Here is a 17,348-nt window from a genome sequence, read left to right as displayed (position 1 = left end):
TACATCGATAACGGTCGAAACCCATCAAAACGGTATTTAAAAAACGATAAACATATCAAACAATAAAGCATAACATTAACTATATGACTTGACACATCTCATATGCAAGTAGTGAAGATTCGATTAAGATATTAATCCAAATATCGAACCAATCTGTGATAACTGACACATAGTAGCATGCACGATATATGGCACAAAGTTGCACACAACAACATAGTAATACATGATCATTAACCATATTCAAATAGAGACTTAAACATATACTAGCATGCCATTAAGAATAGTACTAGTGCAGGGCCGCAGATATAGCAGGGAAGCCCGAGAGCTATTGGGCCGAGAAAATATGTGTTGGGCTGGACTTCAAATACGGTAGGATCCCTAAAATACGGTAATATCGGCGGTAAATTACCGCATAAATACAGTAATTTTCGAAAACGACCGGTAGAGACTGAAATAATTTTTGCTTTCAATTTCGGATAAAAATACCATTTTCGTTTCTGTATTTTCGGTAGCCGTTTTCATTTTCATTTACACCAGAATCACGGTAAAATCTCGAAAACGGTTCCGGTAATCGAAAATTTTCGTTTTTGTTTTCAACCCTAGTCGTGGTTTTTTTTTGTTGAGGGGGTACAACCCTAGTCGTGGTGTGCGCACAAGATTGCAACAATTCGGCCATGGCAAAAGGGGCCCAGCAGGGCACAAGTTCAGGCCCACGAGACCGGCCCACCCCGCGCTTCAGCCCACGAGACCGGCCCACCCCGTAGACGAAAACGAATTATTGATGCAAGAACTAGGAATTTCTCTGTCGAGCTCGCCGCGAATTTCAGGAGCCTCCTGCGAAACCCTAGTCCGGTAGTCCCCAAATCACCAAGCCCGGAGCCGCGGGATCCGCCCGCACATCGTCGGCCGGCATGGCGATCGCCCGCACCGGCGTGTACGTCGATGACTACCTCGAGTGTGAGACTCGCTCCCGTTTCACGGATTGTCGAATCTGTTACCGCCTCCGATTGCGCGTGCTTACCGGTTGGTTTTGTGTTTGGAATCGTGCAGACTCGAGCACCTTGGCCGGCGACCTGCAGAGGATCCTCTCCACCATGCGCGAGCTCGACGACAGGGCACATGGTGATGGTTTCTCTCCATTTCTTTTTTTAAAAAAAAAAAGAATTCTGTTTGTATTTTTGCTTCTCTTCTGTTTGCTTAGTGTCCTTTGATTCTAAGTTGCATTTTCGTGAACTATAGGTGGAATGTAAGCACTGGTTACTGCTTGGTATGATGATATTTGGATGATTGCTTTTGCTTAAGTTTCTCTTCTTATGGTTTTGTGTTTCAGGCATTATGGGTCAGACCAAAGAGCAGATAAAGTATCTCCTGGGAGTATCGTCCCATGGGTATGACAGGTCAAACATGGATGATGATGAGTCAGAGAGGATGAAGAAGGATATAGAAGCTAGTCAGGACAATGCTCTGAGTCTCTGCACCGAGAAAGTGTTGCTGGCACGCCAAGCTTATGACCTGGTACTGCCTCCTTGCTGTCATTTCCCTGAATTTCAATGTTATCAATCAACTTGTGCCGCAATATATCTATTTCATGTAAGCTACTTATCTTAGTTGATGTTTAATATCTTATACCTTATACCCCAATCAGCTCTAACATTTTGTTCTGAACTCCAAAATTACTGAAGAGTATATGTTTGTACTGGTACAAATTGAAATAAATTCTATAGTCAAGTTTGGTAACCACTGATATGCTCTGAGTTTCTACAGTTATAAGTTGCACAAATTCGAATGCAAGTAGTAACCGAATTTATAGAAAATGATAAGCAAGATAAAATTAAATTTGAATATGTTATGAAAATCCTGGTGCGATTCATATTGTTTGATATGCCACCATATATCTAAGGTTAAATGTTTAGAATCATAACATGTGTTATACCCATATATGGAGGTAAACCGATTTTGGGTACATATGTTATACCCGAAACATCTATCCATTTAGAATCCTCCTCGCATTTGACTGGTGAGTTCAATGGATGCTAATACTCCTGAGTTTGATTCACAATTGGAGGATTTTTGTCTTAACATTTTTTTGAGTCACTTGCTTTGTGTGGATAGCTAATTGTAAGCACCTTGGCCATTATTGTACAGATAGAGAGCCATATCAAACGCCTTGATGAAGACCTGGGCCAGTTTGCAGAAGATTTAAAGCATGGTATTAGCAATCATGGCAGATTCTAGACATTATTGTGGGATGCCATTCTTAGTTATTTGTCAAACAAATTATTGATCTCTCCCTCTCAATTGCAGAAGGAAAGTTACCTCCAGATGAACCTCCTGTCCTTCCTCCAGTTCCAGTGGTTAGCAGAGATGAGAAAAGGAGGCTTGGTTTTAGTACACCTCAACCATCAAAGAAATTTAGAGAGAGGGAGTGGGACAGGGAAAGGGGTATGGACTTTGATTTAATGCCCCCTCCAGGTAGCAGCAAGAAAGCAGGTACATCTATGGATGTGGATCAAATGATTGATCCAAATGAACCGACGTATTGTATATGCCACCAGGTGAGTTTTGAAACAATAGAGCTCTTAATATTTCCTGGAACTTATATTTGCATCTTATCTAATTTTTTAACCAAATGCTCGCTGAATAAAATTCTTATTCATCATTGGTATTTCAGGTTTCATATGGTGATATGATTGCCTGTGACAATGAGAATGTAAGTCGTTTTGGTGCCACATAATCATGACTCATGAGTTATTTGTCAGAGTTAAATTATAGTTTCATTTACATTATAAGCTTGTCAGACCTCAGATAAGGCTTAAAACTTTTGCAGAGGTGGTTTTGCTGGGACTTTAAGACTTCTTTCTTTTCATTTCAGACAACACAATTTAGCGTTCAGTTCAATATACTTTGTTGCAGTTTGTGGTTTTCTCTACTTGTCGCCATTCAGAGTTGCAGACTAAGGATTTTGCTCATTACTTTACTCTTATGGCTAGGATATAATATTGGCTTGTTCTTGTATATTATAGAGCATATTGCGGTTCACATACTGTAGAATTCATTAATTGCAATAAAGTTCTCACAGCATTTTATCCCCTGTTCAATTGCTTGCTAGTTACATAGGCCATTTTTTGTCATTGAGTTATCATGACACGGTAAACCAGATAAAGGCACCTACACATATACCAAAATTTTACTTTCCCAAACTTTTTGTCAACAAACGACGCTCATATAGCAGCATGTGTGGAATGTGGTGTACGACTCTTCAAGATCACTGAAACAGCAAACATCGTTATAAACCAAAATTGAACTTCTCCAACCTTTTTGCCAACAAATCATGGTCATATGTGTATGACTTTTTGCAATCATACATAAAGCCTAAAGTTAAATAGTATGGTTTCCAAACATTGCTGCTAAAGAAACATCCAGCAGGTTTCTGCCAACCAAATTTTACAATTAGAATCCACAATTTTCATGCTTTCACATTTGAAACACCAATATTATGGTACAATTTTTTTTTCTTGTGTGAAAGCTACCTATCTCCGCTAAATGCTAATTGCTAATTCTTTTACCTTCACTCAACAGTGTGAAGGAGGCGAATGGTTTCACTACACGTGTGTGGGTCTCACTCCAGAAACAAGATTCAAGGGAAAATGGTTTTGCCCGACATGCAGGAATCTTCAATGAGGGTTCTCCTACGTTGGTAAGATGCATACCAGTAACAATTACTTTATAAGCAAATCCTTGTTACAATTCATGTTCCTATACAGTATCTTAGATTTTAAAACCCTGTATGCTGTTGCTTTCTGTACAGTCTTTCCTATCGTAGATTTTAAAACCCTGTAGGCTGTTCCTTTAGTAGTCTTTCCTCATTACAAAGATTTCCTACCATTGGACAATTAACTGTTCGTATTAACTCCAAATTTCTGTGGTTCTTCGCATCTTCCATTTCTGTTTGCATATATTGCGTGGGAACTATCTCAAAACTGACAAAGCTTCCTACAGCTCAACTCTAGAATTAAACTTGATTAGAGGTCCTGTCAACTAATGGCAATTATATACTAGCATCTAGGGATGTAAATGGTACGGATATTTTCCGACCGTATTCGAATTCGATCCGGTCTGGAAGGGTTTTTATCCGTCCGTATCCGATTCCGAGTATCCAATATCCATAACCAATCCGTATCCGAATGCTCAAAAGTTACATTTTTATGATGTCGATATCCATTACAATCCTATCCGGCAAATACTAACACTGTCCGTATCCGACTCCGTATTCGAACACAAATATGAAAACAAATACAATATTAGTAATATCCGTCCGTATCCGATCCGTTTACATCCCTACTAGCATCCATGTAATATCGTGAATTGCATTCAAAGCTAGTCCCCTGTCTTTATCAAAAGAAAAAAAAAGGTACCCTGTACGATATTACTATGATCGCCAACAAAGCTATTAGGGAAAGATTTGGCAGGATTTCTTTTCTGAACCAACTAACACATCAATATTTTCTCAACAGTGTGTTTGCTCTACTGCGTCAAGGACGCAAATGGTTCCTTGTGTGTTGGCCTGAAACCTGAATTGTGAATGAAGGGGTAATGGTTTATGCCCAACATACAGGATCTTCTACCCGAGGTGTTCCAAAGTTGGTAGGGTGCAAAACTTACCACAACTTGGAGCTGGAGCTTAAAGTGAGTTTAGCATTGGAGGCTTCTTCATCTTTTGGTAATGTACATGTTTGGCTGGAATGGGGATTTTCCTTGTTCCGGATAACTTATGGGATTTAGAAATGTTTGTAGTTGTGATAAGCAATGTTTGTAGTTGTGAATTTGTGATAAGCAACACTGTTGTTCCTTGGTGCTGTTGACCACATTGCAACTTAGAATCATCACATTGGACATCTGTTGCAATTTAGCGGGTTTAGACAAGATTAATGTTCTTAGCCCCTCGGTTCGCATTCTGTTATGAGCATTTCACTATGAGCAGGATTCCTAGCAGCTGTATACCAATAACCACTGTGGTTGCTACAGGCCTACAGGCTACATAATCCACCTGTTAGACATCCTTGTCTTGCCAAGCCGCATCTGTTACTTTTATTGTAATGCTCCAGGGTCATTTGTTCTCCCAGTGTCACTGGTTCCCATGTATTAGTTTGATATGAAACACTATGTTCTCTGCAGTGAGTCAGTGACAACATTGCAACCTGGCATTGTCATTAATCAACATCAAATAATAATTCTACTTTTGATCATTGTAATCAGCATATTGACAGCATCCATTTCCAGTATCCTCGTCTGTCGTTTCACATTTGTTGCCCCGGTGAACGATGGTGAGCCTAGGCATTGGGGTTGCGCAGGTATTGAGCCCCCTGCCACGTGTCCCCGGGCCCCAGCACCACGGGCTCCAGCATGGCAGGCCCTACGGTCACGTAGGCGTACTTGCCGTACCACTGGTACTGGGACCCTGGGCTGAACACGTACAGCTCCTCGAAGCCCCTCCTGTGCAAGCGGACGGAGTTCCTCCTGCCCTGCAGTTCACGTCCAAGAAACTCGCATCAGTGATCAGTCTCCCGGCCCTGCTTCTCTAATCAACCGAGAATAGATAGATCAGTGAACGCCGAAGCTCTCGAGGTGTCTCGTACCCTGTCAATGATGGTGAAGTCCCTGGGCGCGTGGCTGTAGATGCGGCACATCGCGTCCGTCATGTGCTTGTAGTCGTCGTCCTCCTCGCCGTCGGGCTGGTCGTCGTCCGCTGCGCCGCGGTCCCAGCCGCCGCCCGCGAGGATCATGTCGAAGCCCCTGTTCGCCCATCGGTGCCGGGCCGACCCTGCGGCGGCCCTGTAGTCCGGCGGGATGATGCTGAACTCCGACAGCGCGGGCTCGACGCTGCGGTAGTCGGAGCCCTGGAGCCCCAGCGCATAGGTGGCGTCCGGGGTGCTCACGCGCAGGTGGTTCGACACGCCGCACGACAGCGCCATCGGCGCCGGCGCGGTGTTGGTCACCGCGAGCTCCGTGGCCAGCGCCTCCGGGTGTAGCGTCACCACGCACCTCGCCGCGGCCGCGCCCCCCGGCGCCGCCGACACGAGCTCGATCTGCAAGGAAACGCGCCGCGTCAGTGACCTGACCTCGCTCGATGCACCATGCAGGCGTCCCGTGATCAGATTCTGTGGTGGCGGCGCCGGTGCGCGCGTACCTCGATGGAGGTCGTGGGGTTCCCCCGGACGTCGCGGAGCGACCACGCCCCGCTCGGCGACCGCCCGCCGTCGCCGCCGGCGCAGCGGAGGTCCACGGACACGCCGCCGCGGATGGCGGCCCGGCCGCCGGGGCCCTCGGCGACGTTCGTGTGGAGCACCTCCGTGACGGTGCCGTGCCACATGGCGGGCTTGTAGGACGTGACGAGCCCGCTGGGGAGCAGCAGGTGCGCCACGCTGCCGTTGCGCAGCGCCATCTTGACGGCGCAGCTGGCGCCAACGGGCTCGAAGCCCACGCCGTGCCCGGCGAACTCAGCGGCCAGGTACTCCACGTTGACGGGGGCGGGGAAGGGACCCGCCGCTTCTTCCGCCGCCGTCGCCGGCGACAACGCGCGCACCTGAGGAGCTGCTGAACTCACAGGCCGCGCCATCTGGCCGCCGCCGCCTAGCTTGGGGGAGAGGCACATGGCGATATGCTTCCGTGAGCTGGTGAGAGGGGTTGGAGTGGCATGGGGAGCTGCAGTGGGCGCAGGAGCGCAGAAGGGCGCCATGGCCAGCAGCAGCTACTGGTGAATGGTGACTGGTGAGTGGCAGTGTAACCTTATCTGCAAGTGTGTCGCTGAAGTCTGCTTTAGACTGACAGGCCAAACAAAGGTTGGGGAAGGGTAGGGAAATATCTCTTTGTTGGATATTTGTACTTTTCAGTAGGATATTTTCAAGCTGGTTCTACTTTTTATTTTGCAGCATGCCAACCACTTTTTTTTTTGAAGAATGCATGCCAACCACTTTCGGTGACAAAATTCTCGACCTACTGCAAAATTTCAGGTGGAGCTTGTCTGCAATGTAAATTTCACATAAACAGAATGCACGTGAACGTATAATTTTTTTATGCGTGTTGGGAATTGGGATACAAAGTTTATTTCGGTTTTGAAAACGCTACAGCTTTGCTAGATTTTTTGTTTTGTTTTGCAAGAGGCATTTGGATTTTGGAGGTAACATATGTAGAGGCAAAAACCAGGGCATTTCAAAACTTGTAGTAATTGGGAGTTTTAGAAACTTCACTCCAAAGCTCTTTTTAATTTTAGTGCCTTTGGCTTCTGAATTTACAGCTTTTTTAACATCATGGTTTTTTTTAAAACTACAAATCCAAACAGGTTATCCCACGTTTTAATCAGTACGTTTGTTACCCTGTCTTAGGGTTTGTTGACATGTTTAGGCCAGCTGATGTGCCCCTATTACCCTGCTCATTATTCTGAGCCTGTGCTATTTTGCTATCAGGGCTGGTGGTCCAGCTCGCCTCCCTCACTTCCTGTCCAGACCTATCATATTTTTTTTAGATAATGGAAAACATCCGGCTTCAAAACCTCTTTATGAAGAGGCATCAGTCCAAAATTATTACATGACATATAAAATTTAAACACGAAATGGTCCAACATTATTGACCAATGCGTAAAATAAACGACCATCCATGGGATGCGAAGAACTTCATGGATCTTGACTCTAGATCTTGACATGCTTTGACAATCTCATCCTTTCTGTCATCAGTGCGCTGCAACCGAGCCCAAAACCGGAGCCAATGCGTCCCTCTGGAAAGATCTATAAAGCCTGCAAAGCCTATTATATACTACTACAAAGCCTGCAAATGATCATAATAGATTAATGACAAAAGTATTATATTCGTTCTAATCTTTACAGAAATTTCTGCTCCCGAAGTTAGGCTTTAGCTAGGTCACATCTCCTTTCCATCTCCTCTCTAGAACGTTCTTTGGGCATAATCTGATTTTTGTACTTGCCATGGCGACCATACCTAAGGTTAGTCAAGCTTAATTGAGTTAGCCATATGCCACGGCTGTAGCGACTGGCAAGACCGCAGACCCATGTTCCACGACTCAAAAAGCATTGCAAGATACTTTTGTACTAGCCAAGGTAGAATAAATTTTTGAGTGACACATACTTTCTTGGATCATAAATGCTTCGCACCTTGATTTTTTATAGAAATCGACTTTTATTTTTTACTACTATTTTTCTTATTAAAATATATTTATAATATTGTTGAATGTGGTGTTATAAAGTTTTTGAGATGAATCTTCACATGTTATTGAGATGAATGTGGTGTTATAAAGTCTTGAAAATCATTGGCGGTTGGAATTTTTTTTAAAAATTGTTTGGGTTCTAGTAAAAAAATGGAATATTTTTGACAAGATGGAATAAAGCTTTTACGTGTTTACCAGAACAAAAGTAGTTAGAGATTAGCATTGGACATACATTAATGAAATGGAGTACAAAACTAAGCTTGAACCATTGCAACAGCCGCTCAAATAAAAGAAATAATATAATTGAGACCACACGTGTCACTTTCTTTTAAAACTAATTTTGTGCGTAGAGAATAAATTCGTGAATACTACTACCGAATTATATTGAGTGAATTGAATGAAGGATTCAAACTTGTTGTGAAATTTTATATATGTCTATGAACTTTGAAAATGCATATCAGCATATGCATATCCTTAAAATGCTAAATGTGCCATCCAAATATAAAATACCCAAAATAGTTATCTGGTTGTTGATGCAACATATCGGTGTGGAGATCTCATATTGACAAATTAAGACCATAGGGGTATCTTAATCACTTTTAGATGTAAATGACATATTTGACAAGTGTTAGAGAACCAAATGACACCACCACAAGTTTTTTAGATCACAAATTAAAGGACCACCGGTGTATTTAACTCTTATATATTCGTTACATAACCAAACAATATTTCTTACCACCACAAGTAAACTAAATATCCATTGGACACCAAACGTTGTTGCCACTCGCCAATGTATCGCATTAGAACACGAAAATCATGCTAAATTCTGAAGCACATTTTTTTTATTCGTCACCCAATCGTTCCTTAAATAATGCGATAGGTGGTTGCATAACCTTCAGAATCAGTGCAGATTCACGGAACACATTAGGTAGTCTGTCCTCTCACATAAAAAAAAATAAAAGTCAGTTGGTTAATTTAAAAGATTAATAATACCAATTAGTAATAATAGTGCTGGCAATTTTTTCAGCAATGCCCTCGATCATCTCGCTTTTTACATATCGGCCCCGCTAATAACAAAGTGGCGCTCGTGGCTTGGAGTTGGAGGAGGCAAAAGGAAGGAAGCGCAGCGGGGAGCGCCAGACGGACGGAGCCGCGCGCCACCGCCACTAGAAAAGCCAGCGCCCAAAACCCTAGCTCCCGCGCGCCACTGCGCAGATCTAGGGCTCCCGCGCGATGGCGGAGGCGGAAGCCGGGGGGTCGTCGTCGAGGCGGCGGATGGAGGATGAGGAGGGGATGGCGGCCGCGGCGGCGATGGAGGCGGATGCGGGGGCGGGGGACAGGCGGAGGGGGGAGGAGGAGGATGGAGAGGACGAGGAGGGCGAGAGCAGCGACTACACGTCGGAGGACGAGGGCACCGAGGACTACCGGCGCGGCGGGTACCACGCCGTCCGCGTAGGCGACTCCTTCAAGCAGGGAGCCTACGTCGTGCAGTCCAAGCTCGGATGGGGCCACTTCTCCACCGTCTGGCTCGCCTGGGACACCGCCCACTCGGTTCGTGCCCTATCCCCTTTCTCGACATTTCTTCGTATTCAATTTAAATGATTCGTGTTGTCGGCAGTATGCAACAAGGGTCGATCTGTATGCGGTTTATCTAGTTTCCTGTGGCAGTTTGCATGTGCTCATCAACTGTTCGTTCTTTTGATGTAGAGGATACTAGAATGGATAAATTCGCTGCTCATAATTGATAACTACTGTTCCATTCGCCATTCCTGCTAATTCTTGACAAAAACTTTGATTTATTTATTTCTTGCTGTCTAAGGATTCAGACCACATCTGTCTAATGCTTCTGAATTCGTTGATTTTATGTGCAGAGATATGTGGCGTTGAAGGTGCAGAAGAGCGCTCAGCACTACACAGAGGCAGCCATGGACGAGATCAAGATCTTGAAGCAGATTGCTGATGGTGATCCTGATGACTCCAAATGTGTTGTTAAGCTCCTTGACCACTTCAAGCACTCAGGCCCTAATGGCAACCATGTGTGCATGGTGTTTGAGTTTCTTGGTGATAACTTGTTGACCCTGATAAAGTACACGAACTATCGTGGAATTCCCCTTCCGATGGTCAAGGAGATATGCCGCCATGTGCTCATCGGCCTCGACTACCTCCACCGCACGCTTTCTATTATTCACACTGACCTTAAGCCTGAGAATATATTGCTTGTGTCTACCATTGACCCCTCAAAGGACCCCCGAAAGTCAGGTGTGCCCTTGGTTCTGCCTTCTGCAAAGACAGAAGAGCCAACTCCAAAGGTGCCTGCACCACCAGCAAATGGTGGCCTCTCCAAGAACCAGAAGAAGAAGATCCGGAAGAAAGCCAAACGTGCAGCTGCTGCAACTTCAGAAGGGAGTAGTGCTGTGGCATCTGCTGACACAGATGGGTCAGACGACAGAGATCTGGGCACAGCAAATGAGGGAAGTCCTAGCCAGGATGGAGCTAAGAAGCGGGCAAAAGGAGATAGACAGGGTAGCAAAGGGGCTAAGAAGAAAATGGCAATGGAGGCTGATCTAAAGTGCAAGCTTGTGGACTTTGGAAATGCATGTTGGACATACAAGCAGTTCACAAGTGACATTCAAACGAGGCAGTATAGATGTCCTGAGGTTATACTTGGTTCCAAGTACTCTACATCTGCTGACCTATGGTCCTTTGCGTGCATCTGCTTCGAGCTTGCCACAGGGGATGTGCTTTTTGATCCACATAGTGGTGACAATTTCGACCGAGATGAGGTACATCTATTTGTTTTCATTGCCCTGAATTCAACAATTTACATACACTTCATATTCATATCTAGATAAAATTAATATTACCTGGCAAACAGTACCCACTGTACCCTTAAATAAAAGGTAGTTCTCGATAGGTCAAGAAAAGCCTTCTATGCCAAGACTTGCACTGAATGGATATTGTTGACCTAAAATTCTAATTACAAAGACCTGTAGTTGTGCTGAAATATCATAATCAATCATTGAACTAGAAGTGATTAACATATGTTCTGAAGTACTCCTTTATTGTTACATTGTTTAACTTTGGTTTCAACTAGCTCTCCTTTTTGTGATAAACTATGATAATCAAATATGAATCTGGTGTTTTCTTTTAACTATGCAACCAACATGTTCTCTATAGTCTTTTTGCTGCATAGTTTTTGATTTTGTCCTGTATTTCTCATGTTTATATGCATATGTGTAAATACTTATCTTTCATGTACATACCTTTGGTGATGTCTGTATTCTGTAATGACATGTCTTTTTGTAACTTTGCATTGCCACCACTTTGCATATGCGGATTACCAACACAAATATCCTTTCTTTGTGAGTTGGTCATGATAGGAGATGATAACTTTAGTGGTGGTGTATATTCATCTTTTGCTTTTTCATACTTTTTTTTTGAATAATAGGTTCAGCTTTTTCATACTATGTGTGCACAAATCTAAAATTCCAAACAAATTAGAATGGGGCAGCCTATATTCGTTTGCTTAAGACTGACAGTAACTGTGATATCGATGCATTTTGTCAATATTGGCATGGCATGAACAACCACATAACACACTTCTACATGACACTTTTCATTTTTACAAGGCACAGTTTGACTGTCTAAGTTCATGTTTTGACCAACAATTAGCCCAATAATATGAGTTATGTTCTACAAAATTGATATTTGATAGTTGATACTATTGTGTATTCAAAAGTATTAGTTAATGACTACAATTTTGTAATTATTAATAAAACAATATATGAAAATTTTGTGGTCAAAGATTCATTTTGCATAGTCTAACTACAGCCTGTAAAAATGAAAGAAGGGAATATTCTTCTACAATACTGTGTACCTTCATTGATTTTCCATCAGAACTACCTCCAGCGTTTTCTGTAGCAGTGTACCACCTCTGTTGTTTTTGGGTAACCATCATAAATGATGCATTGGTGATAGATAGTTTCGAGAAAGTGATGACTTTCATATTCAAATCGCTTTTGTGGAAGAACAGCAAAGTTGATGTCTAAAGAACAGACTACAAAAGAGTGGTAAACGAACTAAGATAATAAGGTGACAGACTGACAGCTAGAAACTGTTGTTTCCTTTTTCCAATTTCTGCTGACAGTGCGGTGTGTTATTAGTCCCTCTTGGCTCTTGTGTTTTTGCCACACCCTGAATAAGCTGGGCGAGAATTTTCTTTGCTATTTCTTGAGTCCTGGTAACAAGAATTGATATGTGAACAGCAAATCTTTCTTTTTAATTTTTATGTGATATACTGTAAATGGTCTTGGACCTCATGGATTGGTACAAGGTGAAATTTTAATTTGTTTGGATTGAGCTAAAAGTTTGACGCATTTATCATGTAGTTTATTCTAGTTAATTACCCTCTGCTATTTTTCATGGGGATCAACTGCTGATTATTTCTTGTAAAAAACTACATCAAGATTATTTATTTAAACAGTATTTTGCATGTTCCAAGATTGTGCCCTCAGTATACATTTTTCTGAGAAAATGATCTGACTTATTCCCTTCCCAATGGAATTACATCCTGAGCTATCCTACCTAATGCAGGATCACCTTGCACTGATGATGGAGCTACTAGGAATGATGCCTCGCAAGGTAAAAGGAAGTTTCAACTTTCTGTTTCTGTAGTTTTTTCAAGATGTTGATAGTGCTCTTCATTTTGATATGTGACAAGAACTCTGTTTGTTTCCTAGATTGCCCTGGGTGGTCGGTACTCACGCGAGTTCTTCAATCGGTATGGGGATCTGAGGCACATTAGACGCTTGCGTTTCTGGCCTCTCAACAAGGTGCTGATGGAGAAGTACGAGTTTACTGAGAAAAACGCAAATGACATGGCTGATTTTCTTGTACCGATACTTGATTTTGTCCCTGAGAAGCGCCCTACAGCTGCTCAATTGCTTCAGCATCCATGGCTTGGTGCTGGCCCCCACCGAAAGCAACCTGCAACCCTGCCAGACTCTACACAGAGTTCAGCTGATGGTGTTTCAGAGAAGCAAAGGAAAGAGAATGAAGAAAGAGATGCAATGGCTGTAGAGCTGGGGAACATTGCCATAGATGGTGCCTTGTCATTGAGGGCAGTGAACGATCCTCAAGCAAGCATGAATAAAGCAACTGCTACCCCTTCTAAGAAGTGAGATGCTGTTGATTTTACAACCTCGGTTCTTCCTGTGTTGGAAGCTGGTGTTTCTCTAGGTTTGAAATATGTTAGGATAGTTACCCAGGGAAAAGAAGAGTAGGCAAAACATTTCGTTGTATGAGGTTGGATGGACAAGGTTAGATTTGTTGGGGCTGCAGAGGCCCTTGACTTTTGTTTTTCTTCCTGAGAACATATTCTTTTGTACAATTAGAATCTGCAATTTTTTAAGTCGTCTAGGAGTGAGAGGACTGTGAACAAAGATCATTTTTACCTATATTACTTCCTGTGGAAGCCTGGTGCTTTCTGGCAGGGTTTTGCTGGGAACCATCTGAAAGCAGGTGCCTGAGACATACATGTTGAAACTTTGGGTCATCGCATATGGAATTGCATCCGAGCCGTCATCTAAGGCCAATATCGTACGTAGCACCGGGTATTGGACCGGCGGACTTTTCAGTTCACGGTTTGATTGGTGTGTCCAACCAGTCTTTTGTGTCGATCCTTGGAGAATCCTTGAAGATGGGACATACTCCGTATACATGAAGCAAGAAAAAAGGCAGCAGAATGATAAATGTTCTTACTGGTTTGACATTGGCATACGTCAAAGTGAACTTAAATAATGGGAGAAGACCAACAAAAAAAAGGAGAAGACCAACAAAATAAAAGAAAAGAAAAGGCCACACCACCTAGAAGAGCAAGGAGTCTTCAGTCAGGACAAACTCCAGATGGCCAGGTCCATGCACTTGATGATATTTCTACCCAGATGGTGATGACATTTATGATTATATTTCTAAGTCAATCGTTCTCAGGAAACATTCCCATCCAACATGGTGTGTAGGGAAAAGGCAGTAGTATACGATCAGTGGTGTCGCGTCGGTCTATTGCTAAGGTGCTCTTCGAGCTATCTAAATGATAGGCGATCCCCCTGCTGAATGAAAGGTGCAGGAAGATAACCTCCTTGAAAGGATGGAATCCGAGGAACTCTCTGCATATGCTGCCCCGCCGCCATCTTTTCTCCCAACTGTCATCGGCGTCATCATCTGCATTGCAGGAGCCGCTCCCAGCAGTCCCGTCCTCGACGTCAGAGCTCCACGCCAACTGCCCTTGGTCGCCGTCGTCGTAGTAGCGCGCCGTGGTCCTCTTGGTCGAGGTCCAGCAGGCGCCATGGCCCGTCGCCGTTGCGTTCCTGGTAGCTCCTCCATGGTTGCAGGAGGGGCTCCAGGTTCTTGTCACACCTCAGCACCCACGCCGGCTGGCGGTAGCACGACTCGTCGAGGTACCAAACTTGAAGCCGGTAGGAGATGACCAACGCAAAGTACACACCGGCTTTGGATTTCCCTAGATAAAATTTAGAGTACTTGTTGGCACCCATGGCCATGGGTTGCTTGATCAGGTGGTATGTGCCACTCGACGGGTTTATTCTAGAAGAAGAAGAAGAAGATTAGCGAGCAAGAAGGTGGCACCAAATTAAACCGGAATTTCCATTTGGATGCAGTGGTCGTTACGACGTTACCTCATCACAACTCCGTACTGGCACTGCACGTACAGCCTTCCCCGCCAGAAGGTGCAGCAATAGTCATCGTTATCGAACAGATCGTGCGACTGGACGTCGGCGACCGTCGCCATGGGATGATGGCCACCATCATGTCCTTGTTCCCGTACGAAGCTTCTCTCCTCCCAGAGCCCCGTCCTCGACGAGAAGGCGTGCAGGACGAGCGGCGAGGGCGGCCACTCCGATTGCTTCAGCAGCGGGCTCAACGTCGTGTGGCTGCGACCGGGAAGCTCGGGGATCAAGAACACCTCGTAGTGCGGCAACACGGCTGGATCGAACGCGAGGCGCCTTTCGTAGTAGAACTCCGGCACGTGCGGCGGCGGAGGCTCTGGCAGGCGCGCCCACTCCCCGGTGGCGGGGTTCATCACGGCTTCGTGGAGCAGGAGCAGGCCGTTGCAGTGACCGCACAGGTCGATGTCGAGCACGCTCTGGTCGTCGGCTCCGAAGAAGCTGTCGAGGTCGCCGCAGATCGCGGGGCCCGTCCAGGGCCGGGAGAAGAAGGGCGGGAAGCAGGTGCTGCTGACCAAGAGGAAGATGCCCCCCAGCGAGAGCGGCAAGAGGTCCGCGCGCAGCAGGCGGCGGCCGTCGACGACGGCGCGCCAGGACCTGCAGACGCCGCGGGACAAGGCGAGGTCGCGCGGCGCCAGGTGGCCGAGAACGTCCGCCAGGAGGCCGTCGGGCAGGTGGTCGCCCATCTCTCTCCGAGCGATCGCGGCTAGCTGCTCCCGGCGGCCTTGGGCTGGCTCATCGGGAGAAGTTCAATCCGAGATTAAGAACTCGAATTGGGTGGGGGAGAAGTTCAATCTGAGATTAATTAAGAACTCGAACGAGATAAGTTTGCCATCGACACGACTGCACACGATCTTATCGGAAAGGGGGTGGGGGTGGGGGATGTCGCTGAAACATCACTGGAATAGTACACGGAGAATCAATCAGCGGGTTCTACAGAGATTCAGGCGCCGGTGAAGTCTGGAGCATTTCAGGGACTACCTCGAGCAGATACGTGAACAATCCGCCGAGGAAGAAGATGAACACGAAGGCGAGCACGATCTTGGCGACGTAGGCTGAAGTGCTGCTCCTCGCCGTCTCCCTAGCGACGGAATCCGTGTCAGCGCGCGGCGGCGCGGGGTGGATCCCGGGCGCGTCCTGCGCGGTGACGGTCTGCAGCCGCCAGCCGCGGCCGTAGTCGGCGAGGGCCGCGCTGGGGCCGAAGCTGACGGGCTCCTCGCCGTCCCGGACGGCCTCGACGTGCAGCGCCGGCGGGGCTCCGGGCTCGAGCTTGCGGTTGATGGCGTGCAGCGCGTACCGGGCCGTCGTCCCCGCCGCGAACCGCCGGACCTTGCCGGAGCTCCGGCACGTCACCTCCAGGAACTGCCGACAGGTACAGAGACGCGCGCGCGGGTGTCAAAATCGCATGCTCGGGAAAGAGAATTCCTTCCGCTCTGGGAAAGGCGGGCGGACAAGCCTTTGCCGGGGTACATGGTTGCCCGGCTGGAAGGAGAGCGGATTTACCAGCGGCGGCGGAGCCGGAGGGCCGCCAGCGCCGTCCTTGCCCGGCAGCTCCGCGTCTTCAGGCTGCTGCCCCCGCCGCTCCATCGCCGCACGCGCGCTGTCTCGTCCCGCTGCGGGGGCCGGCGCTGCTGCCGCCGCCCTCCGCACCTCGTCTCGGATTTGTGACGGGGGAGAGGTGGTGCGAAAAAGTGGTGTCGCGTGGCCTGGTCTCTGGTTGACTTTACTTTTGGTGCTGGGTGGTGGGCGGCTTGGCCCAAACGGTTTGGCTCGTTGGTGGACGTCAGCATGTAGGCTCGTCCGCAGTTTTTCCCCCTCTGAACTACTGAAGATGTACGTGCCACACACACGTATTTAATCTTTTTTCTATCAAACAACGATATAGGTGGCCAAATGGGCCAGGCCCATCGGGCTGGCACGGGCACGGCACTGCATAGCACGGCCTAATAGCGGCCCGGCCTGATGGCCTTAGTGCTCGGGCCGTGCCCGTGCCTGCTAGCGGGCCGTGCCTGGGCCGCCGCGCCGGGCCGCAGCACTAGCACGGGCCCGGCACGGATAATGGGCCAGCACGACGCGGCCTGTTGATTTTCTACCGTGGGATGTATTTAGATGAATACCAGCCCTTGGATCAAAACCCTATGTAAAAAACACCCCTCTCCCTCACAGCCGCCGCTCCCTCTCGGTCTTCCGACTCGCGCCGCACGGTGGACTCCTCCGACTCCCTCTTCCCGTTCCTCCTCTTCCAGCCACGGCAGCTCCGGCGGCGACAGCCTTCTCGTGTAGGCGGCCGACGGCTCATTCGCGGTGGCGACAGCCTTCATCCGCGGCGGCGACGGTCTTCTCGCGCTGCGGCCGACGACCTCATCCACGGCAGCGAGACCTTATGATGC

General features: G+C 46.7%; 5 protein-coding genes across 6 annotated transcripts; 2 read left to right on the top strand and 3 right to left on the bottom strand.

Moving 5' to 3' along the window:
* The first annotated feature begins 791 nt into the window (after positions 1–791).
* On the top strand, positions 792–4,949 carry LOC120649773 (PHD finger protein ING2-like). Of its 2 annotated transcripts, none has more exons than XM_039926655.1 (8): positions 792–957; positions 1,051–1,122; positions 1,331–1,515; positions 2,146–2,209; positions 2,305–2,555; positions 2,672–2,710; positions 3,580–3,697; positions 4,616–4,949. In XM_039926655.1, exons 1-7 carry the CDS (start codon positions 912–914, stop codon positions 3,679–3,681), a joined length of 759 nt encoding a protein of 252 aa, XP_039782589.1. In that variant the 5' UTR covers positions 792–911; the 3' UTR covers positions 3,682–3,697; positions 4,616–4,949. The 2 variants fall into 2 exon arrangements, with proteins under 2 accessions (XP_039782589.1, XP_039782588.1); XM_039926654.1 differs by having other exon boundaries at positions 4,513–4,949.
* A 193-nt stretch (positions 4,950–5,142) lies between these two features.
* On the bottom strand, positions 5,143–6,847 carry LOC120649772 (protein NDH-DEPENDENT CYCLIC ELECTRON FLOW 5-like). Its single transcript, XM_039926653.1, has 3 exons — positions 6,188–6,847; positions 5,637–6,086; positions 5,143–5,522 (listed from the first exon to the last, which is right to left on the bottom strand). Exons 1-3 carry the CDS (start codon positions 6,734–6,736, stop codon positions 5,331–5,333), a joined length of 1,191 nt encoding a protein of 396 aa, XP_039782587.1. The 5' UTR covers positions 6,737–6,847; the 3' UTR covers positions 5,143–5,330.
* A 2,604-nt stretch (positions 6,848–9,451) lies between these two features.
* LOC120649769 (SRSF protein kinase 2-like) lies at positions 9,452–13,724 on the top strand. The gene is made up of 4 exons (XM_039926649.1): positions 9,452–9,769; positions 10,090–11,001; positions 12,812–12,859; positions 12,958–13,724. The coding sequence occupies exons 1-4, from the start codon at positions 9,452–9,454 to the stop codon at positions 13,396–13,398; spliced, it is 1,719 nt and encodes a 572-aa protein (XP_039782583.1). The 3' UTR covers positions 13,399–13,724.
* A 238-nt stretch (positions 13,725–13,962) lies between these two features.
* LOC120649770 lies at positions 13,963–15,727 on the bottom strand. The gene is made up of 2 exons (XM_039926651.1): positions 14,911–15,727; positions 13,963–14,818 (listed from the first exon to the last, which is right to left on the bottom strand). Exons 1-2 carry the CDS (start codon positions 15,642–15,644, stop codon positions 14,479–14,481), a joined length of 1,074 nt encoding a protein of 357 aa, XP_039782585.1. The 5' UTR covers positions 15,645–15,727; the 3' UTR covers positions 13,963–14,478.
* A 16-nt stretch (positions 15,728–15,743) lies between these two features.
* On the bottom strand, positions 15,744–16,672 carry LOC120649771. The gene is made up of 2 exons (XM_039926652.1): positions 16,462–16,672; positions 15,744–16,320 (listed from the first exon to the last, which is right to left on the bottom strand). Exons 1-2 carry the CDS (start codon positions 16,543–16,545, stop codon positions 15,892–15,894), a joined length of 513 nt encoding a protein of 170 aa, XP_039782586.1. The 5' UTR covers positions 16,546–16,672; the 3' UTR covers positions 15,744–15,891.
* Between the last annotated feature and the right edge of the window lie 676 nt (positions 16,673–17,348).

The sequence above is a fragment of the Panicum virgatum genome, chromosome 9K, assembly GCF_016808335.1.
Source record: "Panicum virgatum strain AP13 chromosome 9K, P.virgatum_v5, whole genome shotgun sequence".
NCBI classification, from domain to species: Eukaryota; Viridiplantae; Streptophyta; class Magnoliopsida; order Poales; family Poaceae; genus Panicum; species Panicum virgatum.
Note: the sequence above shows the minus strand (reverse complement) of the source record. Positions and strands in the feature narration are given on the sequence as shown.

What these genes read in the sequence shown, in the direction of transcription:
- LOC120649773 (XM_039926655.1), top strand. Translation starts at nt 912, where the DNA reads ATGGCGATCGCCCGCACCGGCGTGTACGTCGATGACTACCTCGAGT. An exon ending in CGTCGATGACTACCTCGAGT is followed by an intron (nt 958 to 1,050) that starts GTGAGACTCGCT and finishes GGAATCGTGCAG; the next exon opens with ACTCGAGCACCTTGGCCGGC. An exon ending in CGTATTGTATATGCCACCAG is followed by an intron (nt 2,556 to 2,671) that starts GTGAGTTTTGAA and finishes TTGGTATTTCAG; the next exon opens with GTTTCATATGGTGATATGAT.
- LOC120649772 (XM_039926653.1), bottom strand. Translation starts at nt 6,736, where the DNA reads ATGGCGCCCTTCTGCGCTCCTGCGCCCACTGCAGCTCCCCATGCCACT. An exon ending in ACCCCACGACCTCCATCGAG is followed by an intron (nt 6,087 to 6,187) that starts GTACGCGCGCAC and finishes GTTTCCTTGCAG; the next exon opens with ATCGAGCTCGTGTCGGCGGC. An exon ending in ACTTCACCATCATTGACAGG is followed by an intron (nt 5,523 to 5,636) that starts GTACGAGACACC and finishes CGTGAACTGCAG; the next exon opens with GGCAGGAGGAACTCCGTCCG.
- LOC120649769 (XM_039926649.1), top strand. Translation starts at nt 9,452, where the DNA reads ATGGCGGAGGCGGAAGCCGGGGGGTCGTCGTCGAGGCGGCGGATGGAG. An exon ending in CCTGGGACACCGCCCACTCG is followed by an intron (nt 9,770 to 10,089) that starts GTTCGTGCCCTA and finishes TTTTATGTGCAG; the next exon opens with AGATATGTGGCGTTGAAGGT. An exon ending in TAGGAATGATGCCTCGCAAG is followed by an intron (nt 12,860 to 12,957) that starts GTAAAAGGAAGT and finishes TTTGTTTCCTAG; the next exon opens with ATTGCCCTGGGTGGTCGGTA.
- LOC120649770 (XM_039926651.1), bottom strand. Translation starts at nt 15,644, where the DNA reads ATGGGCGACCACCTGCCCGACGGCCTCCTGGCGGACGTTCTCGGCCAC. An exon ending in CAGTACGGAGTTGTGATGAG is followed by an intron (nt 14,819 to 14,910) that starts GTAACGTCGTAA and finishes TTCTTCTTCTAG; the next exon opens with AATAAACCCGTCGAGTGGCA.
- LOC120649771 (XM_039926652.1), bottom strand. Translation starts at nt 16,545, where the DNA reads ATGGAGCGGCGGGGGCAGCAGCCTGAAGACGCGGAGCTGCCGGGCAAG. An exon ending in CTCCGGCTCCGCCGCCGCTG is followed by an intron (nt 16,321 to 16,461) that starts GTAAATCCGCTC and finishes ACCTGTCGGCAG; the next exon opens with TTCCTGGAGGTGACGTGCCG.